Source organism: Vespula pensylvanica, chromosome 16 (genome assembly GCF_014466175.1).
Source record: "Vespula pensylvanica isolate Volc-1 chromosome 16, ASM1446617v1, whole genome shotgun sequence".
NCBI lineage: Eukaryota > Metazoa > Arthropoda > Insecta > Hymenoptera > Vespidae > Vespula > Vespula pensylvanica.
Window position 1 is genome coordinate 486,627 of NC_057700.1, and position 18,128 is coordinate 504,754.

General features: G+C 34.8%; 5 protein-coding genes and 1 long non-coding RNA gene across 17 annotated transcripts in view; 3 read left to right on the forward strand and 3 right to left on the reverse strand.

Annotated features, from left to right (window-relative positions):
- The window catches only part of LOC122634876 (PHD finger protein 20), a 9,338-nt gene extending 148 nt beyond the window's left edge, over nucleotides 1–9,190 (reverse strand). Inside the window, exons 1-19 of one of the 7 annotated variants that reach the window (XM_043824287.1) lie at nucleotides 8,752–8,870; nucleotides 8,077–8,089; nucleotides 7,585–7,981; nucleotides 7,328–7,462; nucleotides 6,973–6,999; nucleotides 5,966–6,066; nucleotides 5,731–5,816; nucleotides 4,405–4,807; nucleotides 4,204–4,318; nucleotides 3,823–4,124; nucleotides 3,731–3,742; nucleotides 2,889–3,623; nucleotides 2,657–2,788; nucleotides 2,440–2,523; nucleotides 1,849–2,134; nucleotides 1,628–1,765; nucleotides 1,142–1,539; nucleotides 795–1,031; nucleotides 1–723 (exon numbers count right to left, since the gene is read on the reverse strand). The exon at nucleotides 1–723 is cut by the window's left edge and continues 148 nt beyond it. In XM_043824287.1, the coding sequence (XP_043680222.1) occupies nucleotides 599–723; nucleotides 795–1,031; nucleotides 1,142–1,539; nucleotides 1,628–1,765; nucleotides 1,849–2,134; nucleotides 2,440–2,523; nucleotides 2,657–2,788; nucleotides 2,889–3,623; nucleotides 3,731–3,742; nucleotides 3,823–4,124; nucleotides 4,204–4,318; nucleotides 4,405–4,807; nucleotides 5,731–5,816; nucleotides 5,966–6,066; nucleotides 6,973–6,999; nucleotides 7,328–7,462; nucleotides 7,585–7,886 (3,618 nt within the window). In that variant the 5' untranslated portion in view covers nucleotides 7,887–7,981; nucleotides 8,077–8,089; nucleotides 8,752–8,870 and the 3' untranslated portion in view covers nucleotides 1–598. Of the gene's footprint in view, nucleotides 724–794; nucleotides 1,032–1,141; nucleotides 1,540–1,627; nucleotides 1,766–1,848; nucleotides 2,135–2,439; nucleotides 2,524–2,656; nucleotides 2,789–2,888; nucleotides 3,624–3,730; nucleotides 3,743–3,822; nucleotides 4,125–4,203; nucleotides 4,319–4,404; nucleotides 4,808–5,730; nucleotides 5,817–5,965; nucleotides 6,067–6,972; nucleotides 7,000–7,327; nucleotides 7,463–7,584; nucleotides 8,090–8,751 lie in introns of all 7 variants that reach the window. The other 6 variants (XM_043824282.1, XM_043824281.1, XM_043824285.1 and 3 more) reach the window with 6 other exon arrangements.
- Nucleotides 6,060–7,326, forward strand: LOC122634886. Its single transcript, XR_006328499.1, has 2 exons — nucleotides 6,060–7,067; nucleotides 7,135–7,326. It is a non-coding gene; the product is annotated as an uncharacterized LOC122634886 (long non-coding RNA).
- Nucleotides 9,191–10,369: 1,179 nt separating the features above from the next.
- Nucleotides 10,370–11,740, forward strand: LOC122634885 (60S acidic ribosomal protein P1). Its single transcript, XM_043824325.1, has 4 exons — nucleotides 10,370–10,661; nucleotides 10,899–11,049; nucleotides 11,310–11,414; nucleotides 11,642–11,740. Exons 1-4 carry the CDS (start codon nucleotides 10,590–10,592, stop codon nucleotides 11,653–11,655), a joined length of 342 nt encoding a protein of 113 aa, XP_043680260.1. The 5' UTR covers nucleotides 10,370–10,589; the 3' UTR covers nucleotides 11,656–11,740.
- Nucleotides 11,610–15,604, reverse strand: LOC122634880 (synaptotagmin-5). Of its 3 annotated transcripts, XM_043824317.1 has the most exons (8): nucleotides 14,980–15,604; nucleotides 14,576–14,744; nucleotides 14,274–14,467; nucleotides 13,981–14,171; nucleotides 13,790–13,897; nucleotides 13,556–13,676; nucleotides 13,144–13,490; nucleotides 11,610–13,072 (listed from the first exon to the last, which is right to left on the reverse strand). In XM_043824317.1, the coding sequence occupies exons 2-8, from the start codon at nucleotides 14,719–14,721 to the stop codon at nucleotides 12,773–12,775; spliced, it is 1,407 nt and encodes a 468-aa protein (XP_043680252.1). In that variant the 5' UTR covers nucleotides 14,722–14,744; nucleotides 14,980–15,604; the 3' UTR covers nucleotides 11,610–12,772. The 3 variants fall into 3 exon arrangements, with proteins under 3 accessions (XP_043680252.1, XP_043680251.1, XP_043680250.1); XM_043824316.1 differs by having other exon boundaries at nucleotides 14,274–14,739; XM_043824315.1 differs by having other exon boundaries at nucleotides 14,274–14,744.
- A 173-nt stretch (nucleotides 15,605–15,777) lies between these two features.
- LOC122634884 (NADH dehydrogenase [ubiquinone] iron-sulfur protein 6, mitochondrial) lies at nucleotides 15,778–16,582 on the forward strand. The gene is made up of 3 exons (XM_043824324.1): nucleotides 15,778–16,065; nucleotides 16,149–16,325; nucleotides 16,401–16,582. The coding sequence occupies exons 1-3, from the start codon at nucleotides 15,934–15,936 to the stop codon at nucleotides 16,464–16,466; spliced, it is 375 nt and encodes a 124-aa protein (XP_043680259.1). The 5' UTR covers nucleotides 15,778–15,933; the 3' UTR covers nucleotides 16,467–16,582.
- A 102-nt stretch (nucleotides 16,583–16,684) lies between these two features.
- Nucleotides 16,685–18,120, reverse strand: LOC122634882 (protein SYS1 homolog). 4 transcript variants are annotated; one of them, XM_043824322.1, is made up of 3 exons: nucleotides 17,940–18,120; nucleotides 17,649–17,858; nucleotides 16,685–17,328 (listed from the first exon to the last, which is right to left on the reverse strand). In XM_043824322.1, exon 3 carries the CDS (start codon nucleotides 17,276–17,278, stop codon nucleotides 16,754–16,756), a length of 525 nt encoding a protein of 174 aa, XP_043680257.1. In that variant the 5' UTR covers nucleotides 17,279–17,328; nucleotides 17,649–17,858; nucleotides 17,940–18,120; the 3' UTR covers nucleotides 16,685–16,753. The 4 variants fall into 4 exon arrangements, with proteins under 4 accessions (XP_043680257.1, XP_043680258.1, XP_043680255.1 ...); XM_043824323.1 differs by having other exon boundaries at nucleotides 16,685–17,331; nucleotides 17,540–17,858; XM_043824320.1 differs by having other exon boundaries at nucleotides 16,685–17,331; nucleotides 17,940–18,119.
- Between the last annotated feature and the right edge of the window lie 8 nt (nucleotides 18,121–18,128).

The following is an 18,128-nucleotide window of genomic DNA, read 5'->3' on the forward strand; positions in this document are numbered from 1 at the left end:
TTGTCCATGCGTTAAGATCACATCGGTTTCGGTTAACTTTACTTGTAAATATTTTGATATTTACCTTGAAAAAATATCCAGCAATTTTTTTCTGATTCGATAATGATACGATCGGAATGATACAATAATCGTCGTGAGAAATACGCGACTAATTCCGTAGAAATTAACATCGTTAAACATAATTATATTATCATTTATATTCTTATATTAAAATTATATTAGAAATTTAATTCTTTTATATTGATCTATGATCACAACAATTTACTTAGTTTGCTATTGAATATGCAAATACATAAAACGGCATTGATGTATTACGTACGAATTTACGAAATTTTAACTTAACGTATTTCACATCACATTTGTTCGATTCCGATACTCGGCAACGTTATATGACATACATACATACATCCATACATACATACATATACATATATGTATGTATGTATGTATGTATGTATGTATGTATATACACATACATATACACACATTATATATATGTATATGTACATGTTACATTGGTCAAAGCAACTTTATTGTGCAATTACGTTTTTAACGAAGAAGTAATCCTTATGACATTATATTTGTACAAACGAATGCTTTAACATAAAGCAGCCAATTTACGAACTGTGTTCAAATCTCTAAGCAACATTTGTACCGTTTGCTTCGTACGAGGTTGCACATCCGGACTAGGTATTATCTCATCAGGATCCATAGCTTCCAAAGCTATAAGAATGTCACAGACAATTGGTTTTTTATATTCAAAATTGATTCATCGTTAAGAAACATTTACATACCGCAAACTTGAGCTTCTATAGATATTAGTCTCGCCTCTATGTGACTCTGGAAATGTTCAATATGTTCCAGTAATCTCATCCGACATTCGGCCGAATCAATCGGTGCTTCTGGTTCTGGTATAAATGGTTGCAACGGAGTTGACAATTCCTGTCCAATTTCAGGTACATTAGTTTCGCCATGTAGATTGTCCACAAACAATCCAGATATCGATTTGTTATCTTCCGAACCATTCGTATCTATCGTAACAATAAAATTATTGTAACAAAGCGATGGAATAAATGACAGCGATTAAAGAAAAAAATGGGAAAAAAGAAAAGGGAAAAGAAAAACACTCGTTTCAACTTACTTATATTTTCTATCGCATTTTCAAGGTTTAATTTTTGTTTTTCGTCCGGACTTCCATTTCTTGTTAACGCGTCTAATAATATATGCCCGCCGTTTGAATTTATCGAATCTTCTTTTTTACACATAACTTTCGATTCGTCCGAATTCGAGCTATCTTCTTCTAAAATTTTCATTAATTCCGAATCAGAGGCTATCGATTTATCATCGTGATCATCTTTCACCGATGCTTTCGTTTCTATTTTTATATCGGTACGTCTGGAGGTCTCGGAGCTTGTATCGGTAGAATCTATAGGCGTTTTCATTACTTCCATTACCGGGACAGGTTCCGTATCAGGCTTGGGCACATTCAACTTTTCCCAATTTTTAGCCCAAAGATATAGTTTCGGATGATCTTTTTTCCTAATATATACAAATTTACACTTTTTATACTTCATAAATATAAAAAAAAAAAAAAAACACAGGATATAAACCCAGAAACTTCACTTACTGAGCTACGTTAATTTTCACCCTCAAACTATGGAGAATCTGTTGCATTTGCAATAAGGCTGCAACTAAATCGTACGAACGCTTTAATATTGCAGTTCTTTTGTTAATTGCATTTTGATTCTTCGTTCGAGTAGATAAGCTAAAAAAACATAAACATTTCGTTAAAGTTAAAGCGATCAGATGTCATTAAAAATAGCCAGAGACATTATCTATTTTAAATACCTTGGCAATTTGCCTTCCTTTATCCAATCTTGATCGTGGTAATATTTTTTCGAAGGCCGTTCACGATACGGATGTCGGCATATATAACAAACATACTTTTCTGGAACATCTTTTTCTTTTTCAATGGCATTACAGTGACCATGTTGCCAACACAAACAAAGGTCACATTGTATCATTAAACCATCTTCTTCCATAAACCCACAGGTGCAGTTAATTATTTCTTCTCGTCGAAGCTGCTCTACTTTTACCATTTCTCCGTTAATCATCATCATAACTCCCTCGCTTTCTATAAATAAAACACAACATCTATGATTTAAAAGACTTTACTTTTTATAAAAATAATAAATCATGTATTAATTAATTGGTAAGTCGTGATCAACTTCAGTCGCGTATTCGTTCTAAACTAATCGTTTTATAAAACGTTCTAATTGCGCAAACTATTTTCTAAATTATTCGTAAATTATTTATATGTTAATATTTGTAGTATCAATATATAAAATAACAAGGTTCTTGATAACGAAGGGAACGGGGAGGAAATGACGAATGGAATAATGTTGAAACAAAAAGGTGTTAAAAAAATAAACAAAATACCTTCTGCATCATTACTATTATCTCTTTTTGCAGAATCCCCTTTAAAGGGGTCGCCTTTTTCAAGGCGAGAATCATTAAGTTGACCTACGAGCAATACAAAATAATAAAATAATAATAAACAGAAATATTTCCCTTGAACTTACAAAATAGAGAATATAATAAATAAATATAAATATATATCGCGACTTCGACCCTATGATACGAATGTTCAACTCACTATTTTGACTATTTTCATCGCTTTTAGAGTCGGATTTCCTACGACTGTATCTATACATAAGAGCAGTAGGACCTTCCGCATCTACAGCACTGTCATCTAAATCTCCGTAATCGTCTACAATGTCTTGCATACCTACGTACAAAGATACAGTATTCATCGAATTATTCAACGACTATAAAATAGTATGTAATAAGAATACAATAATATTACGAGCTAATAAATGTGTGCATACCATGCCGCCTTTTCCCTTTAGACGGTGCATCAGAACTATATTCCGACAACTGACGTTTTCTCTGTCCTTTACCTCTTTCAATATGCATCGAATCATCTAAAGACTTCGATCTGTCCACCCTTTGTACTTCCGGTGTTACGGGTGGCCGGACAGGCAATAACGTTTTAATACCAACTTTCTCCGTTTTTTCTTCTCTTATTTTCATATCGAACAATGTTCCCGGTGACATCGCACATGAATTTTCTTTTCTTTTTTCAACCTCCTCGTCTACTTCCATACTGTGACTTGACATAGGTGACATGGTTTCTATTTTAATATCTTCTTTATGAAGCTCATTTACTTTTTCTAATTGGTCAATTTCGTCTTCTCGTTCATCGAACGTTGTTAACGATACGGATGGAGAAGAAGGCTGTACAAAATTTAATCCTGACTGCGACGTGGGTACTGGTGATTTTTCTTGAGGAGTCTTCTTCTTCCCAAATTTATGAATCTTTTCCATTAAAGGAGTCGATTTCTTTGGAATAATGTCGTCAATAGACTCCCCGATCGTTCTTGCATATGCCAAATCTGCAACATTTGGTGTGGATCCCAAAAATTTCGAATATTCAGGATGATAATGCTTTATGTGCATTTGCAAAAGATTTTCTTTTCGAAAAGTTTTATTACATCCTTGTTTAGGACATTTGTAAGCACTATCTTCCATCTCCACTCGAAGCCCGCCGATGAAAACAGCTGCTTAAAAATAAATTTACTAAATAAATATCACACACATTTTAATTATTTAATAATATGATTGATAATCGCTTCTCTTAAATATATACCATAAAAATATATATACTTACAAAAAATCTTTCCTAATGTACGTTTGAAACATCAACAGGAAATTAAAGAGACATTCTTTATTTTAAGCATTGTAATGAAAAAAAGATCTTACCGCCGTTATTAACAGGAGTTCCAGTAGTTCCTGCGGATGTAACTGGTGTATTAACTGGCGTGTTAACTGACATAAGTAATGTATTTTCATTAGAAGTTGGTGTTTTTACTTTAGGCAACAACGTTTTTATCTTCTTTGGTATTTCTGGTGTAGGAACATCTTGTTTTAACTTTTGCCCATGATTCTTTTTTTTACGGTGTATACAGAAATCGAATTTCTCTGGATCAAAGTCGAACTGGCCTTGGCTTTCCATAAACGCCCTGATATCGTTCCTTGACCTAAATTTCTTTCCGCTAGATTTGCTAAAATAATAATACTTCGTATGAAATAATGTTGCGATCAGAGAATGCAAATATGCAATGTACTTAATTCTCTACTTACTGTATAAATAAAACATCCCATTTTCCCGCGGACGTTCCAGCTTTTCTTTGAGTGAAGTGCTTCTGCCAGCCTGGAGGTAATCTTTTATCAGGTACAATAATAGAACGACGTGGCCCTACAAATTTTATATCAAGATATAACATAAATATTATAATTATAAAATGCTATAAATTTATATATAATTCACAAAAAATCGTTTACCATCGTTTCCATCTACAATGTAAGATTCAATTCCTTGCGGTTCACCATCAATCCATGCTGGACCGACATATTCTTCTTGCTCTGTATCAGATTTATGCATTTCTTTTTTGGCTTTCTTCGGTAACGGTTTGGTTTTAGGCACGTTTGTATTGAATCCTTTTAACAAATCAGTACCAGGATCATAGCAAGGCCCAAATAAAGTGCCATCCAAATCAATCTTAGGTTCCGGGAAACTTTCTACATTGTTTCGAACAATGGATTCTTCTTTCTTTACTATTTTATCACCTTCATTTTTGGAACGTTTCCTAGAATGAGTATGGAAAAGCTCCATAACGGTATGCTTTCTTTTTTTGTCCCTTCTCTCTTGTTTACTTCCTATATATCCGTCTTCTTGAACTGGTTGCTATACAATTGTAATATTAAAATAGACTTTATTTTTATAAATTCTCAATCGTCACTACTCAAATCTACGACACTTACATACAAGATTATTGTTCTAATTATACCTAATGAACTTTTAACCTCAAATCATAAGTTTATTAACCGAATTATTTAAAAAATTTGTCATTCTTATAATTAATTTGAACGTTACTGATCATTATTCTGACAAGTACAGTCAAAAGAAAAATGTACAAATATTAATTTGAACATGTACTATGATAATCTTCAAAAATTCTTTGTCCAAATAAAAACTTTGATTAAATAAATATAAATACTCTCCTGAATACTGTTATTGTTTACATTGACTAATATTTGCAATTGTTTATTCCTTTTGATATAATTGTAAGAACATATATACTTGCAGACATATGGCAGCCATAATACGAAATAATAAAAATATGTTGACAAAAAATATTTGTTTAACAATATATTTTCGCAACTAAACAAAAATGAGTAATATGAATTAACAATTATGAATCATAAGGTCATTAGAAAAAAAAAAAAGAGAGAGAAAGAGAGAGAGAGAGAGAGAAGAGAAAAGAAAAAACCATCCTTAGCCAGTATGCTTTCCATAAATATGCTACATAAAGGTAATACTATTTTAGCCAAAACAAAGTCTAAAATTAAATAATTTTAATCTTAAAATTTCTACGCATATTCTATAGATTAACATAAAAATAATAAAAGAATTTTAAGAAAAAAGAAATACCATTAAAATTTCTTTATTTTTAATCGAAATGTAATCGTATTAAAAATAAAGATTTCCTTTACGTTGGGTCATGAATTTAGAGATACATCTGTCAAAATCATAAAAGAAAACTGGCCTATAAGAAAATTGGGGATTCGCGTAGAAATAACAACATAACCTCAATATTATATTCATACCGTTTCGGGCGGAGTGGCAATTTTAGTCATCTTCGAGGACCTGACAATCTTTGCATATCCATCATCAAAGAGCACATCATACCTGTCTGCGAAAATATGTCACTTATAATTCTAAAATAGATAGTATATTATAAATTTAAAAAATGTCCTTCCCAGAGTGAAAACGTCAAACGGACAATGGGAGGACACAGTCGATCTCTGTCTTTCTTACGGTGGTTAAGGTTAGGTCACTTACCATTCCCTAAGACGGCGTTTACTTTAGCGGGATATTTTCTGCCATCCGCCCACGTAGCTAGGATCCTTTCTCCCACCGAGAACTCTCTCATGTTCGCCTCCCTGGGGGTGTCAAATTGACATATTACCTTCCGCGAAAAAGAACAAGACGATAATAATTCTTCGCGACATCGTCAATTTTCTCGTGCAGCTTGTTGACAGGATTTTATTTAAAGTGCAGCATTTTGTTTTCTAATGTCAAATTAATTTAATCTTCGATGAAAGTAACATGTAGAGATTTCGTTTGTTTTTTGTTTACCGATATAAAATTTGAATGAAAAACGTATATGTTGTAACATCTATCATTGCATACATTCAAACGTTAGAAATAAATTTGTAGATGAGAACAAAAATCATATACTTATTATAGACAAATAAGAAAAAGAAAGTACTGTGATATAAGCATGAATATGACGTATTGGTTGTGCATATTTAAACAATTTATTCTCTTTGCAAATAACGTCTATGATGTATTGGAAAAGAGAAAAGCTAAATATCAATACCTCAAGTGATAAGTTTGCAAGAATTTATTTTTATCATATTTACACGCAAGCACTTTGTTGTTATACCTTTGACTTTAAACAAACAACACCCGCTACCAATGTAAGTAATAAATTATTTTATTTATACGTTCTATAATTAAAACCACTATACACATTCTTCATTATCCTCAAGGAGAACAGCCAACAAACTACTAAAAATGCTATAATCTACAATCGATGACATATAGAATACATCTGGATGCATTCTTTTAGGAAGAGATGTTTAAGAGCAAGGTCAGCAGAATGAGTTTTAGAAGAAATATATATGTACATAAAGCTATGAAAAAGAATATCGATAGAAAGAAACAGAAGATTCTACAGATCTACAAAATTAAGATACCATAGGAATGTTCAGTTATGATCTAAAAACAATGAGAATTACTACAAATTTTATTATCTATCCTCTAATAACGCAATATCCACTTACGGAGATGGCAGCACCCAAGTTTGCTCGCTTTAAAGAAAAACACAGAAGACAGATTATACAACTGTCATAAAGACTACTATTAATTTCAATAATGGGTAGGACACGCTTATTTAAAAGATAACTCGTGAACGATCGGGATAAATGAATTTGTTGCTATTACAGGTCTCATGAAATAAAGATTACTTCGACAAGATTAACGGTTGTTGAAAAATAATATATAAATAGAGAGATGTCGTATGTCATGAAATCTGTATAAGCATTTGGAAAGTGATCGCAAACAGTAAGTTTCACACACATTGCTTTTACCTGTAAAGACAAAATTTTAAATCTTTGAATATAAACAATATTTACTTACTTTGTTTCTGTTTGTAATACTCGTAATCTGGAACTATCCATTGGTATCCACTCGTCAAATCTTGCACTCCACTTATCAAAATGTATCAATACTTCTCTCTCTACCCAATCTGTTTCCACTACTTTAGCAGAATACCTGCCAAAAGTATCAACAATTAATCCATTTTGCTTCACGTGTAAGGTAATTTCTTACATCTCGATCACGATATAACGCAATATAAAGCACTATATAAATTCTTTTTCAATACCAATACACACCACTTTTCATTGAAGTCCTTTGCTTCCAATTTGGCACCAGGGAAGAATTTCAAACTGTCACGATTTAACATTTTGGTTTTCAAATCGTTTACTTTGTCGAATTCTTTCTCATTTACTTCCTTAAAACCATTTAATTCAGTTTTGAGGATTAAATCTTTGGAAACGTGTTGCATCGCTATTTCAGGTTCGACTATACCCAATTGAATCGCCATACTATTTACTTTTATTTCCGTGTCGTCGAGAGTTTCTTCTTTCATAATACTCGAATCCTTTCCCGTAGATAGCTTGCACCTCTGCTCCATTAAATCGGACGTCTCTAATAAATTAACTGAATCGGCGGATGATTCTGGTCTGGAATAACAGGTTTCGCCGCAACTGTCCGACTTGGGAGTTCTATCTTCGGATATCAAAGGAGAATGTCTCATGTTTAGAATTTCCGCATTAATTAAATCCAGATCTTCTTGCGCGTAAGAAGTAGAGGTCTTTACTGACATGATTACTGGATCTAAAAACCAATACATAAACATACTTGTATTAAACGTCAACAAATTTAAAATCTAAGGGACAAGTAACGATCGATCATTAATCGTATATTTAAGAAATGTTTAGGATTTCGGAATTGCATGCTCCAAGCAAGAAAACATCAAAGGAATATCTCTAAAAGTCTCTTTTGTTCGAATCATGTATGAATACTAGGAAGGTTTCTCGTATCATCGATTTCAATTATTCATCGAAAGAAGGCCATTTTATTCCAGTAAGAAAAAACGCGTAGCGAGGTACGCGTTTCTTCAAAGAAATCCATGAATTCGTGCGTCTCTCGCTCGATGATATCGCGTACACGCGAGACACAGGAAATATCGGAGAAGAGAGTAGAGCGGGACGGAGGGAGAAGGCTTTGAAAGCACTGGTGCAAGGAGGAAGGGAGGGGACGGAAGAAAGGGAGAGGAGGAGGAGGAGGAGGAGAAGAAGCAAAAGAACGAGGAGGAGGAGGAGGCAACGAGGCGGAGGGCGAAGAGAAGGAAGAAGATGAGGAGACGTAAGTGGCGGAGGAAGAAAAAGAAAAAGGACGCACGATCTTTTTTTTTTTTTACAGCTGACAGAGATGGCCCGGAGTACTCGTAGTAGAAAGGAAGAAAAGAACGAAGGTTGAAATAGATCGAAAGATACCTGGATGGTTGTCATAGTCCGCAAAGACCGAGGGAACGCTGCCTTTCTTCAACGCTAGCTTGTTAGTTTTGTTGGCGGCTTCGTAGTCGGCACGTTTAAAATGTCTGTGGCAGACGACTTGACCGGGCGTCGGCTTGAAGCTCGTCTCGAAACCACCGCTCGTCAACCACCTGCCTCTAAGTACAGTGTCCTTCGGAAATTTATGAAGCGGCAAACCCTTGGTACGTGCCTCCTGAACGTCGATCTCGCAGTTGGGCACGCAACATTTGCGCGCCATTCTCATCGCCCCCGCAGGCGGTACCCCCTTAGCACGCGAGCGCGCTATACGCCGCCGCTTCATTTACGCCGGTACTACATAGCAACGACCGCCCGAGAGAAACATTCGCCGAACAGGCGCACCTCGGCACCGCACCACCACCACATCCACCACCACCACCTCCTCCTCCTCCTCCTCCTCCTCCTCCTCCTTAACTTTTATCCCTTGTCCTCCTTCTATCCAACGTATTAACGTCCTCGTCGTGGTCGTCGCCGTCGACGACTACCTTGCGTTCCGCTAAACTTACAAAAAGCTCGAAGCGCCTCGCGGACGCGCGCGCCCTTTACGTCTCGCGAAATACTCGAACGATACTCGCGAGATCGACGACGTCCGCAAAACTACTGAACACGCTCGACGAATCCTTTTTCTATTGGACGTGTGATTCACTAGTAATCGATTACCTTGCTTCGTCTTGCGCAATTCGATTTTCGATAGTTACTCTAACTATTCCACTCGGTCTAGTATTTATTAATTCTATTCCCTTTTATCTTGTATCTATTTGTTTTCTCTTCGATTATTATTCCAATGTTTTTGCAACTATTTAATTGTCTATCATTTGCTTGTTAGAACGATTACGTCCACTCGAGAAATCTTTGATACGTTATCGATCGACCTTTCTCGCGATATAGGAAACGTATCGATAAACCGAACTGGTTAAATTTCGACCAATGAATACGAGTAGCGACGTTCTTTTAGATTCTCTGTGTTTCAAATGTAGGAAATACGTACTTTTGTTTACGTTCGTTTTATATATGGGTTATTTTATATAACCGATAACCCTGTAATTTTGGCAACTACGCGAACGGCGTAAAAAATGTTTTCGCGCGTGTACGTTCCTAACGAGTAATTTTTATGTAAGTGCAAATGTAAGTACATTAGTAATGACACGTACCAGTCTAATATCGATTACGTCATTCGAGAGACTGCAATTTCTAGTAAACTTGCGCAATACTTGTACACGTACAAGTTTTATATATAAAGGCGTAAACGTCGATATAAGATAAAGATACATCACATGTAACGATGATTATACTAATAACGAATAGTTGCACGCTTGATCATTTTCGAATGAAACGTATCGATCACAGGTAGGTAAATAGTAAGAACATCTCTTATTAATCGATGTTTCTTTTACGACGATGTTCTCTGCGACGTTCTTGTTGTATTATTAAATATTCATGCTGTCGTAAACTTATTTATAACGGTATCGAATACATTACGTTTCTTTAATCGAGCGTGTTTATTGTGTATCGTAAAGGTGGCATCTCACCAACGCACATTTTTCGATGTATCCAATCAGAAGTAACTACGACGTTAACATTCTCCGAATGTAGCTCGATGACGAATTCCGCTTAAGCATATCCGTTTTACGTCACGTGACATCCGTTGCGCGCTACTTCTTTCCCGTTGGATCGACCGAACCTTTGTGCTTGTTCTCTCTCACGGAGCTAAGGCCGTATCGGCGACTTGCACCATTATTAAGATCCATCGACTTTCGATAAAAGAAATATAAATAGTAAACATGACTACCAAAGCCGAGCTTGCTTGCGTTTACTCCGCTCTTATTCTCGTTGACGATGACATCGCCGTAACGGTAAGTAAATTTCACGTGTGTTGCTACGCTTTCCGATTCGTCTCGTGTATTTGTATCGTTATACATAATAGTCTAAATTAAGTTCTTTTTCTTTTTTGTTTCATCGTTATAACTATGTCGGTCTTCTTTTTTTTTTCTTTCCGTTTGTTTCATATACTGAAAGTTCAAAAACAACAAAAATAATGTAAAAACTAAGCAACGATTATACGCTATGTGAAGATACTGTGTACATTGCAGGGTGAAAAAATACAAACGATTTTAAAAGCTGCCAATGTGGATGTAGAATCTTATTGGCCTGGACTTTTCGCGAAGGCTTTGGAAGGTGTGAACGTGAAGGATCTTATCACTAAAATTGGATCTGGCGTCGGTGCTGCACCTGCAGCCGGTGGTATGTATCGTTAAGATCGCGTATGAGAATATTTTTTATCTTTTGATCTCTTCCTCTTCATCCACCTTTCTAAATAAATTTATATATTAGAACGGTTAGCATTCGAGGATATATAAAATGAGAATAGAATCTCGAGTCATATGTTGTACGCATTGATTTAGATTCTTTTAGCAACAATTACAACAGATGCAATCGAATAGTTTCTCTGTTAACAAGCGTTAAACGATGATTTTCTCCATGTTAAAAACTTTTCGTTTTAGCCACTGTTGCTGCAGCTGCACCAGCCAGTACAGAAGCTGCTCCAGCTAAAGAGGAAAAGAAAAAAGAAGAACCGGAAGAAGAATCCGACGAAGACATGGGTTTTGGTACGTTGATGCAAAATTTATCAAATTTCGCTATTCGATAATTAACGAAACTTGTCTGGTATTTGTTCTAAACTACTTAATAGTATTCGATGATTATTTGATCATGTATTAGCTACTGATGGTATATATGAAGATAATATATTTAAATGAGATAGTCTTTACATTTCAATATTTTTATAAAAATTGAAGCACGAGTTTTATACTAATCATATTTTATTTGTTTACAGGATTGTTCGACTAAACTCAGGGATCGCGTTATGTTGGTCCATTCCTCTTTTATGTACAGTTATATTGTACAGTGAATAAAACATTTTAAAAATCAAAAATATTAGAAGTATTTGTACTTTTTGTCACATCAGAGGAAGCATAAGTAGATGGTAAGCACAATTTTACGATTCGTATGAATATTTGACATAATACAATGGGTACATCAAAAATCTAATGTGACACAATCTTTATGTATCAGGCATAATGTTATTTTGAGAATAACTTAGTCGTGGCGAATGTGCGTTTGGTGTACTACACCTAACACATAAGTGCGTGTGGATATATTTATCTAAAATACGTATTTTTATAGTAAGCCCATAGTATTTGAAAACATTTCAGACTTTGTCACTCCATGAAACGTTAGATAATATATTGCGTATATTTCACTTTTCAGTACGATATACATTTTTGATAGACTTCTGATTTTGCTACTATGAGACACTTACTGAACTTTCCATTGTTGAAAGAGCCTGCTTTCATCGACATTGAAAATATCTTGCAATTTTCATGGACAGGAACTAACGTTACATCGTACGAGCTACAGTTACAATCGGCCATATATAGAAAGAATAATTATTCATATACGCCATGAAGTTTCAGTCTATCGACAGATCCAACAATTACATCTATGAGATCAGCGTCCATGCAGTTGACTTGGATAATATATTGTATCACAACTGTACGGGATTTGTAGTCCTTCGATTTAAATCATTCGCACGACGTTTCACGAGCGAAACTGTGCGTTATGGTTTTGTAAATACTGTTGATATATAACTTCAAAAGAAGATATTTGAAATAAAACTCTCAAAATAATCTATATCAAGGCAATCGTAATTAGCGACTTCGACATATTTTTAATCTATGGATATTATCGAAAATAATTCTCTGAAACGACGAATATATATCTCGTAATCAATATCTGAAAATATTCGTATCATTTGCATTACGAACTTTACGTTCATATTTAGTGAAAATAGATAATGTGCGATTTAATTCGTTATAGATTGTTTTCTTTCAAGTTCAAGTACTTCTTACTAGACAGAACAAGAAATAAGAAGCCCGAAGACTTGTCATCGTCTGCAAGTTGATGTTTAATCTTTATATTCATCGCTACGATGAACTTCCGGCTCGGACAACGGTAACCATTGTGCAGAGGCACCCTTCCCTGACAATACACGATGGAAGAGTTCCTTCTGACACTTGCTAGAAACCTCACATTTTGCGATTAGCTCACCGTTAGCACGCAATATAGAAAATTCTAATGCACACTTCGAAAACACTTCGTTAGGAACATCGAAGCTAAGAATATCGTTCCAGACTGGACTCGTCGCTTCCCGCTTGATACTGGACTTCTTCTTTTTGAAACTTTTCCCATCTTGCATAAGTACGACCTAAATGGATACACTCGTAACAAGGTGAAACGTTTACAACTGTTCCTTTTTTTTTTCTTTCTTTCACCTACCTTTACATATGGATTGCAACTCGTTGAATCGTCAGGTATAGGTAGATTCTTGGCCCTGACAACGATGACCGTCAATTTCTCCGCTAAGGGTTGATATGAAAGAGACACCATCAATTCTCCCAAAGGTGGGGCTCTGAAGCCACCCTCGGCTCCATAACGCAATATCGGTACTCTAACGGTTTGTAGCGTTAGACCAAGAATATCCACTAACGTAGATAAATGGAATTGTGCGTAGCCCAAGCCACGATGTCTAGAGAAAGCATCGAAATCGTATAGGAGAACTTCTAGAGTTCTATCGTTCAAGGACGATTCTGGATTTACTTCAAATACGAAATCCTCGTCGAAGACTGTTGGAAAAGAGCGTCATTAAATAATATCGCGTTGATGAGTATCATTCTCTGATCAATTTTACCTGGATTTAAAGTACGTCTATGTATTCTCGTTTGCCAGACATTACTCCGATCAGGCAACAGGCGTATTTTAGCGTAAGGATCGGCGGTTCCACTGAGTTCACGTGCACGCAAATTACGAGCCTTTCACAAAGAAAACGAGTAATGTTTCTATACGAAGACGCAGTGATAGTTATTTTTTCCGAACTTGATAAGAATTTTATTGACAGAAATCGATCGTACAGAATATTAAATACCTCTAAAAGGCGTACGGTAAGAATACCAGCAGGCGCGTCGTGAATCAATCCTATTTCTAAATCTCCTCTGAATTCGTCCGTTGACGACGTCGACGAGGAGGAAGAAAGCTACGAATCGATGTAACGAAAAGTATAATACGCGTACGTACGTGCGTGCATAAAGAAAAGTTATCACAATAATTTTGGCGTACCTTGTTCCGTGGTTCTGACTCGATTTCAAGACTGTTCAGTCTCGAATGAGAGCTATCTAAGCTTCTAGGAGGATGTTTTACGATTACCATTCGCTTCTCCGATGCTACGACCGCACCTTCGGGTAAAGGTGGTGCTAGAGGACTCATCGGCGACGCTGGAATGTCGTCGGATTCGGATAGATGATGTCGGACTATGAAAAAACATCGATCGAGGGTAAAACGAATCTTTTCGATACAATTGCTCGATGAAACGATAACAAAACAGGACATATCGTTTTTTGGAGATCACTCACTTTTCCTTGGAGAATCACTCGCGATACTATCGAATACGTGATCCGATTGCCATTCTTCGTCATCGGAACGGCTAGCACTGTGTTTCGGAGTTCTACTATCACGACCTAGAGATACGCTCGATCCTAATCCAACTAGAACGTCCTTCGAAGATCTCGCAGCTTCTTCGGCTCTATTCAACAAATCTTTTTCGAACCTAAAATAAACGATACGATAGACGCAAGATGCGATTTTGAAAAAATCAAATGATGCTAGATCGATCTGGTACATGTAGCAGCTAATAGTGTTAGAAGAGAGAACAGACCAATTAAGAGGACCGACGCCCGAAGTAAGCAAGGGTAATCTTCGACGTCGTGTACAAATAGTGTAAACGATCACCGCTGAAATTGCTCCAGTAGCAGCTCCAACGGTCCCTAAAACGGCAACCACTCCGGCTCCGTGAACGTCCATATTAATTCGATCTTGTATCTATCCTAAAAGATAGTTTCGTTGGAGCGCAAATATATAATAAGCAAAGACAACAATACGATTGACTCTCTATAATTCAAAGTTCTCGCCTCGTATGCAAATTTCATTGTCATTATCATTTTGATCAAAGTTTTTGGCCTTTTTTCTTCAGAACATTCTTCCATAATGATGCAACGTCACAATGAGTTATAGAGAGAATATAGAGGCAAAAGCGTTACTTGAAACGTTGGCTCGACTCACCGTATATCATTTGCCTTACATTATCCTTATTTATGTAGCTGATTAAAAGTTTGATGTGACCCTTTTGATCTACGTACACGGATGCAAGACATATGTTGCCGGTAAGGCGTCGTATAGCCTTCGAACATATAGAACTTGCTTATCGCTTGAAAAAAAAGCACTGATTCTATCTCGTTCTTTGCTTTTCTCGCACACACATACGATACGTTGCCGGCGTAAAGGAAAAATAAGGGGAAAAGCTGCGAACGTTATAGAGACGTCGCATTGCTCACTTGCCCAGGCGGATCGATATTCGAGTAGGTAAGAATTCTTACTCCTAATCGCTGGATCAAGTGGCGGCCCTTTTTCGAATTATCTTCTCTATCGTACATATCTATGAAATAACAACGTCCAATAAAGTTCTTTTTTTCTCGATTTTTTTTTACAAAACTTTGTTTCACATCTTTCACGATAAGATCCTTCAACTATTGTAACGATCAACAGTTGATCCCATGACTTTAATCTTACCAAAAAAAGCTTGTGTATGTGCAATCAAGACGTAATAAAGGTCACTACATAGAATATTTCACGCGCATGATCCTTAACTATATATTGGAAACGCGTACTTATCATTTTAGATTTCGATTGTAACGAACTTGATTACAGAAGTTAAATTCGCGGAAAAAATTTAAATTCGGAATCTTCGATTTCGATTAAGTTCGATCGATATAATTGAATCGTAATCGATATATTGAAAATTGTAAAATATAAATAACAATTCGATAAAATTACAAGTATGATGATCTAATAATTAAAAGTATCTATATCGTATCGGTCATATTTATTACTGACGAATATTTTATCGTTAAATATTGATGATGTTCATTATACGAATCTACTAACCTAAATTGTATAACACGGAAATAAAACAAATAGGAGACCTCTTACGGTATAGTGTCGTAACAGTTAATAAATATGGCGAACAAGAGTATTTTTCGTCTGCTGGAATCTTCCAGTAAAATATCACGAACAAATTTACCGATAGTAACTTTAACGGTACGAAAATACTCGAATGAATTATCCGATAAAGTAACTCATACCGGACAGGTAAGCTTATTTGGAAATAGTTTTACTTTGATGACATCAAATCTACGTTGTATCATAAATTAACGTTTTTATCCGTTTGCTAGAAATTCGAGGAAGATGACTACCGACTTGCAAGATTTGTCGACAGACCGAAACATGTTAATCCAAATTGGGCTGTAAATTATATATGTAACGTACCTTCTACCCCTAAAAAAGATCGTGTGGTATCTTGTGATGGTGGTGGCGGTCCTTTAGGACATCCTAAAGTTTATATCAATTTGGTAAAACGCAATAAAATATTATCATCGCTTATTTAAAGTAAAATTTTATAAACAAATGTATTGTCTTTTATATAGGATGAGCCAGGTCCAAATATCTGTGGTTACTGCGGTTTGCGATTTCACAAGGAAGATCATCATTAAATGATTTTTAGACTAAATATAAATAGTAAAAAATATATAAATTTTATGTTAAATTGGTGATATTAAAACTAATATTATATCAATAAAATGAGTAGTAACTCTTGATATCGCTATAATGCAATGTATTTATATTTATAAATAGTTTATAAAACCTATACTTCTATATTAGTCTAAGAGAAGTACTTAGATATATATAAGTATAAAGAAAAAAATATATATATATTAAAGAAAAGTGTATTCATATCATTGACCTAACAGGTTCATTAGACAATATATACACTTCTTTATTACAAGGCTGTTTTTTGATTATTCATACCTAGCGGTATTGCTTGCAATTCCGTTCTCATACAAAGAAATTCTCCACATACGCACATTATACTCAAGGAAACAATATTTAAACTCCACCAACTGAATGAAGTTGGAAAACTGGCATTGTATGCCCAACAACAACACAAATGTATTAAATGAGCTGTACATGCAAAGTCCATACACTGTTTTGTTCTTTGTACTAACCACCATAAAGCCATAGCACCTACTAACGCATTCAAGATAAAGATTACTATTACTAATTGTCCTCCAAAATTACGAACGTGTATTTCCTTATATTGAAAGGCATAATCCAAAGAATTTGTAGAGCCTAAAAGCGACGCTATAATCCAGATCCAAATTCCAAGAAAAAAATACATGACAGACTGTACTGCTACTATTTGTGAAATAATGAGTATAGGATCCCATGTGGTCTTACGAAACTGACCAGAGATATTGTTCATTGCTTTGCTTGAAAATAAGTTCATTCCATAGATAAAAACCATCCAATTCCATGTATTATAATTTCCATTATAATTGTAAATGATTTTTTCAACTGCTGTAAAAAATAAAATATATCCCTGTAAACATATGTAATACATATTTCTAAGTTAATATTACTTTGTTTATATTACATTGTTTTTTACACAGATTTCATGCAGAGTATTCTTTAAAACTTTAAAAAATTGTTGTTCTAACCTTACACCTAATATTTAATTTATACGATTAAATAGTGTTAAGGATTAGAATCTTTATATTAAACAAACCTATTATATTAACATAGTATATTATAAAGTTCCACGTCGAATTCGAGTTGAATATTTACTTTAATACATACAAAGAAATGCAAAGTGGACATAATAAAGAAGTAAATACCTTTAGATATTTATAGTCGACAAAGCTCTTCGCAATAATATATTTAATCACATTAATATGTTTATACCAGTTAATGTCATTATTATTGAGAAAAAAATAAGTCTGATATAGAGAGACAACGATTAATAATAGAGATCTTGATTAAGGTTAGAATCATAAGCGCCATACGGGACTCAAGTCGAAGTTTGTTTAACTCGACATTCAAAGCGTCTGTAATAAATATTTTATTAATGTTTCATTATTTACAATGAGAGCGTGTAAATTATAAGGCAGAATAGATATGAGTCATACGTATAAAATGTATTGTGAAAATCGTTAAAGCTATTCGTCTTTGTTGTTATTGATACTATCAACTAGAATATATATCACAAAGGAAATACTTTATATTAAATTAATTCTGATGGAATTCTGACTGAGAGATAAATATTAATTCGTATTTTTGTAGAATTTTTCAATTGTAAAAACTGTAAAATCGATATA

What these genes read in the sequence shown, in the direction of transcription:
- LOC122634882 (XM_043824322.1), bottom strand. Translation starts at nt 17,278, where the DNA reads ATGGTTTTTATCTATGGAATGAACTTATTTTCAAGCAAAGCAATGAAC.
- LOC122634884 (XM_043824324.1), top strand. Translation starts at nt 15,934, where the DNA reads ATGGCGAACAAGAGTATTTTTCGTCTGCTGGAATCTTCCAGTAAAATA. An exon ending in AAGTAACTCATACCGGACAG is followed by an intron (nt 16,066 to 16,148) that starts GTAAGCTTATTT and finishes TCCGTTTGCTAG; the next exon opens with AAATTCGAGGAAGATGACTA. An exon ending in CTAAAGTTTATATCAATTTG is followed by an intron (nt 16,326 to 16,400) that starts GTAAAACGCAAT and finishes TCTTTTATATAG; the next exon opens with GATGAGCCAGGTCCAAATAT.
- LOC122634885 (XM_043824325.1), top strand. Translation starts at nt 10,590, where the DNA reads ATGACTACCAAAGCCGAGCTTGCTTGCGTTTACTCCGCTCTTATTCTC. An exon ending in ACGATGACATCGCCGTAACG is followed by an intron (nt 10,662 to 10,898) that starts GTAAGTAAATTT and finishes TGTACATTGCAG; the next exon opens with GGTGAAAAAATACAAACGAT. An exon ending in TGCTGCACCTGCAGCCGGTG is followed by an intron (nt 11,050 to 11,309) that starts GTATGTATCGTT and finishes TTTTCGTTTTAG; the next exon opens with CCACTGTTGCTGCAGCTGCA.
- LOC122634880 (XM_043824316.1), bottom strand. Translation starts at nt 14,721, where the DNA reads ATGGACGTTCACGGAGCCGGAGTGGTTGCCGTTTTAGGGACCGTTGGA. An exon ending in TAGACGTACTTTAAATCCAG is followed by an intron (nt 13,491 to 13,555) that starts GTAAAATTGATC and finishes CTTTTCCAACAG; the next exon opens with TCTTCGACGAGGATTTCGTA. An exon ending in GTTGCAATCCATATGTAAAG is followed by an intron (nt 13,073 to 13,143) that starts GTAGGTGAAAGA and finishes GTATCCATTTAG; the next exon opens with GTCGTACTTATGCAAGATGG.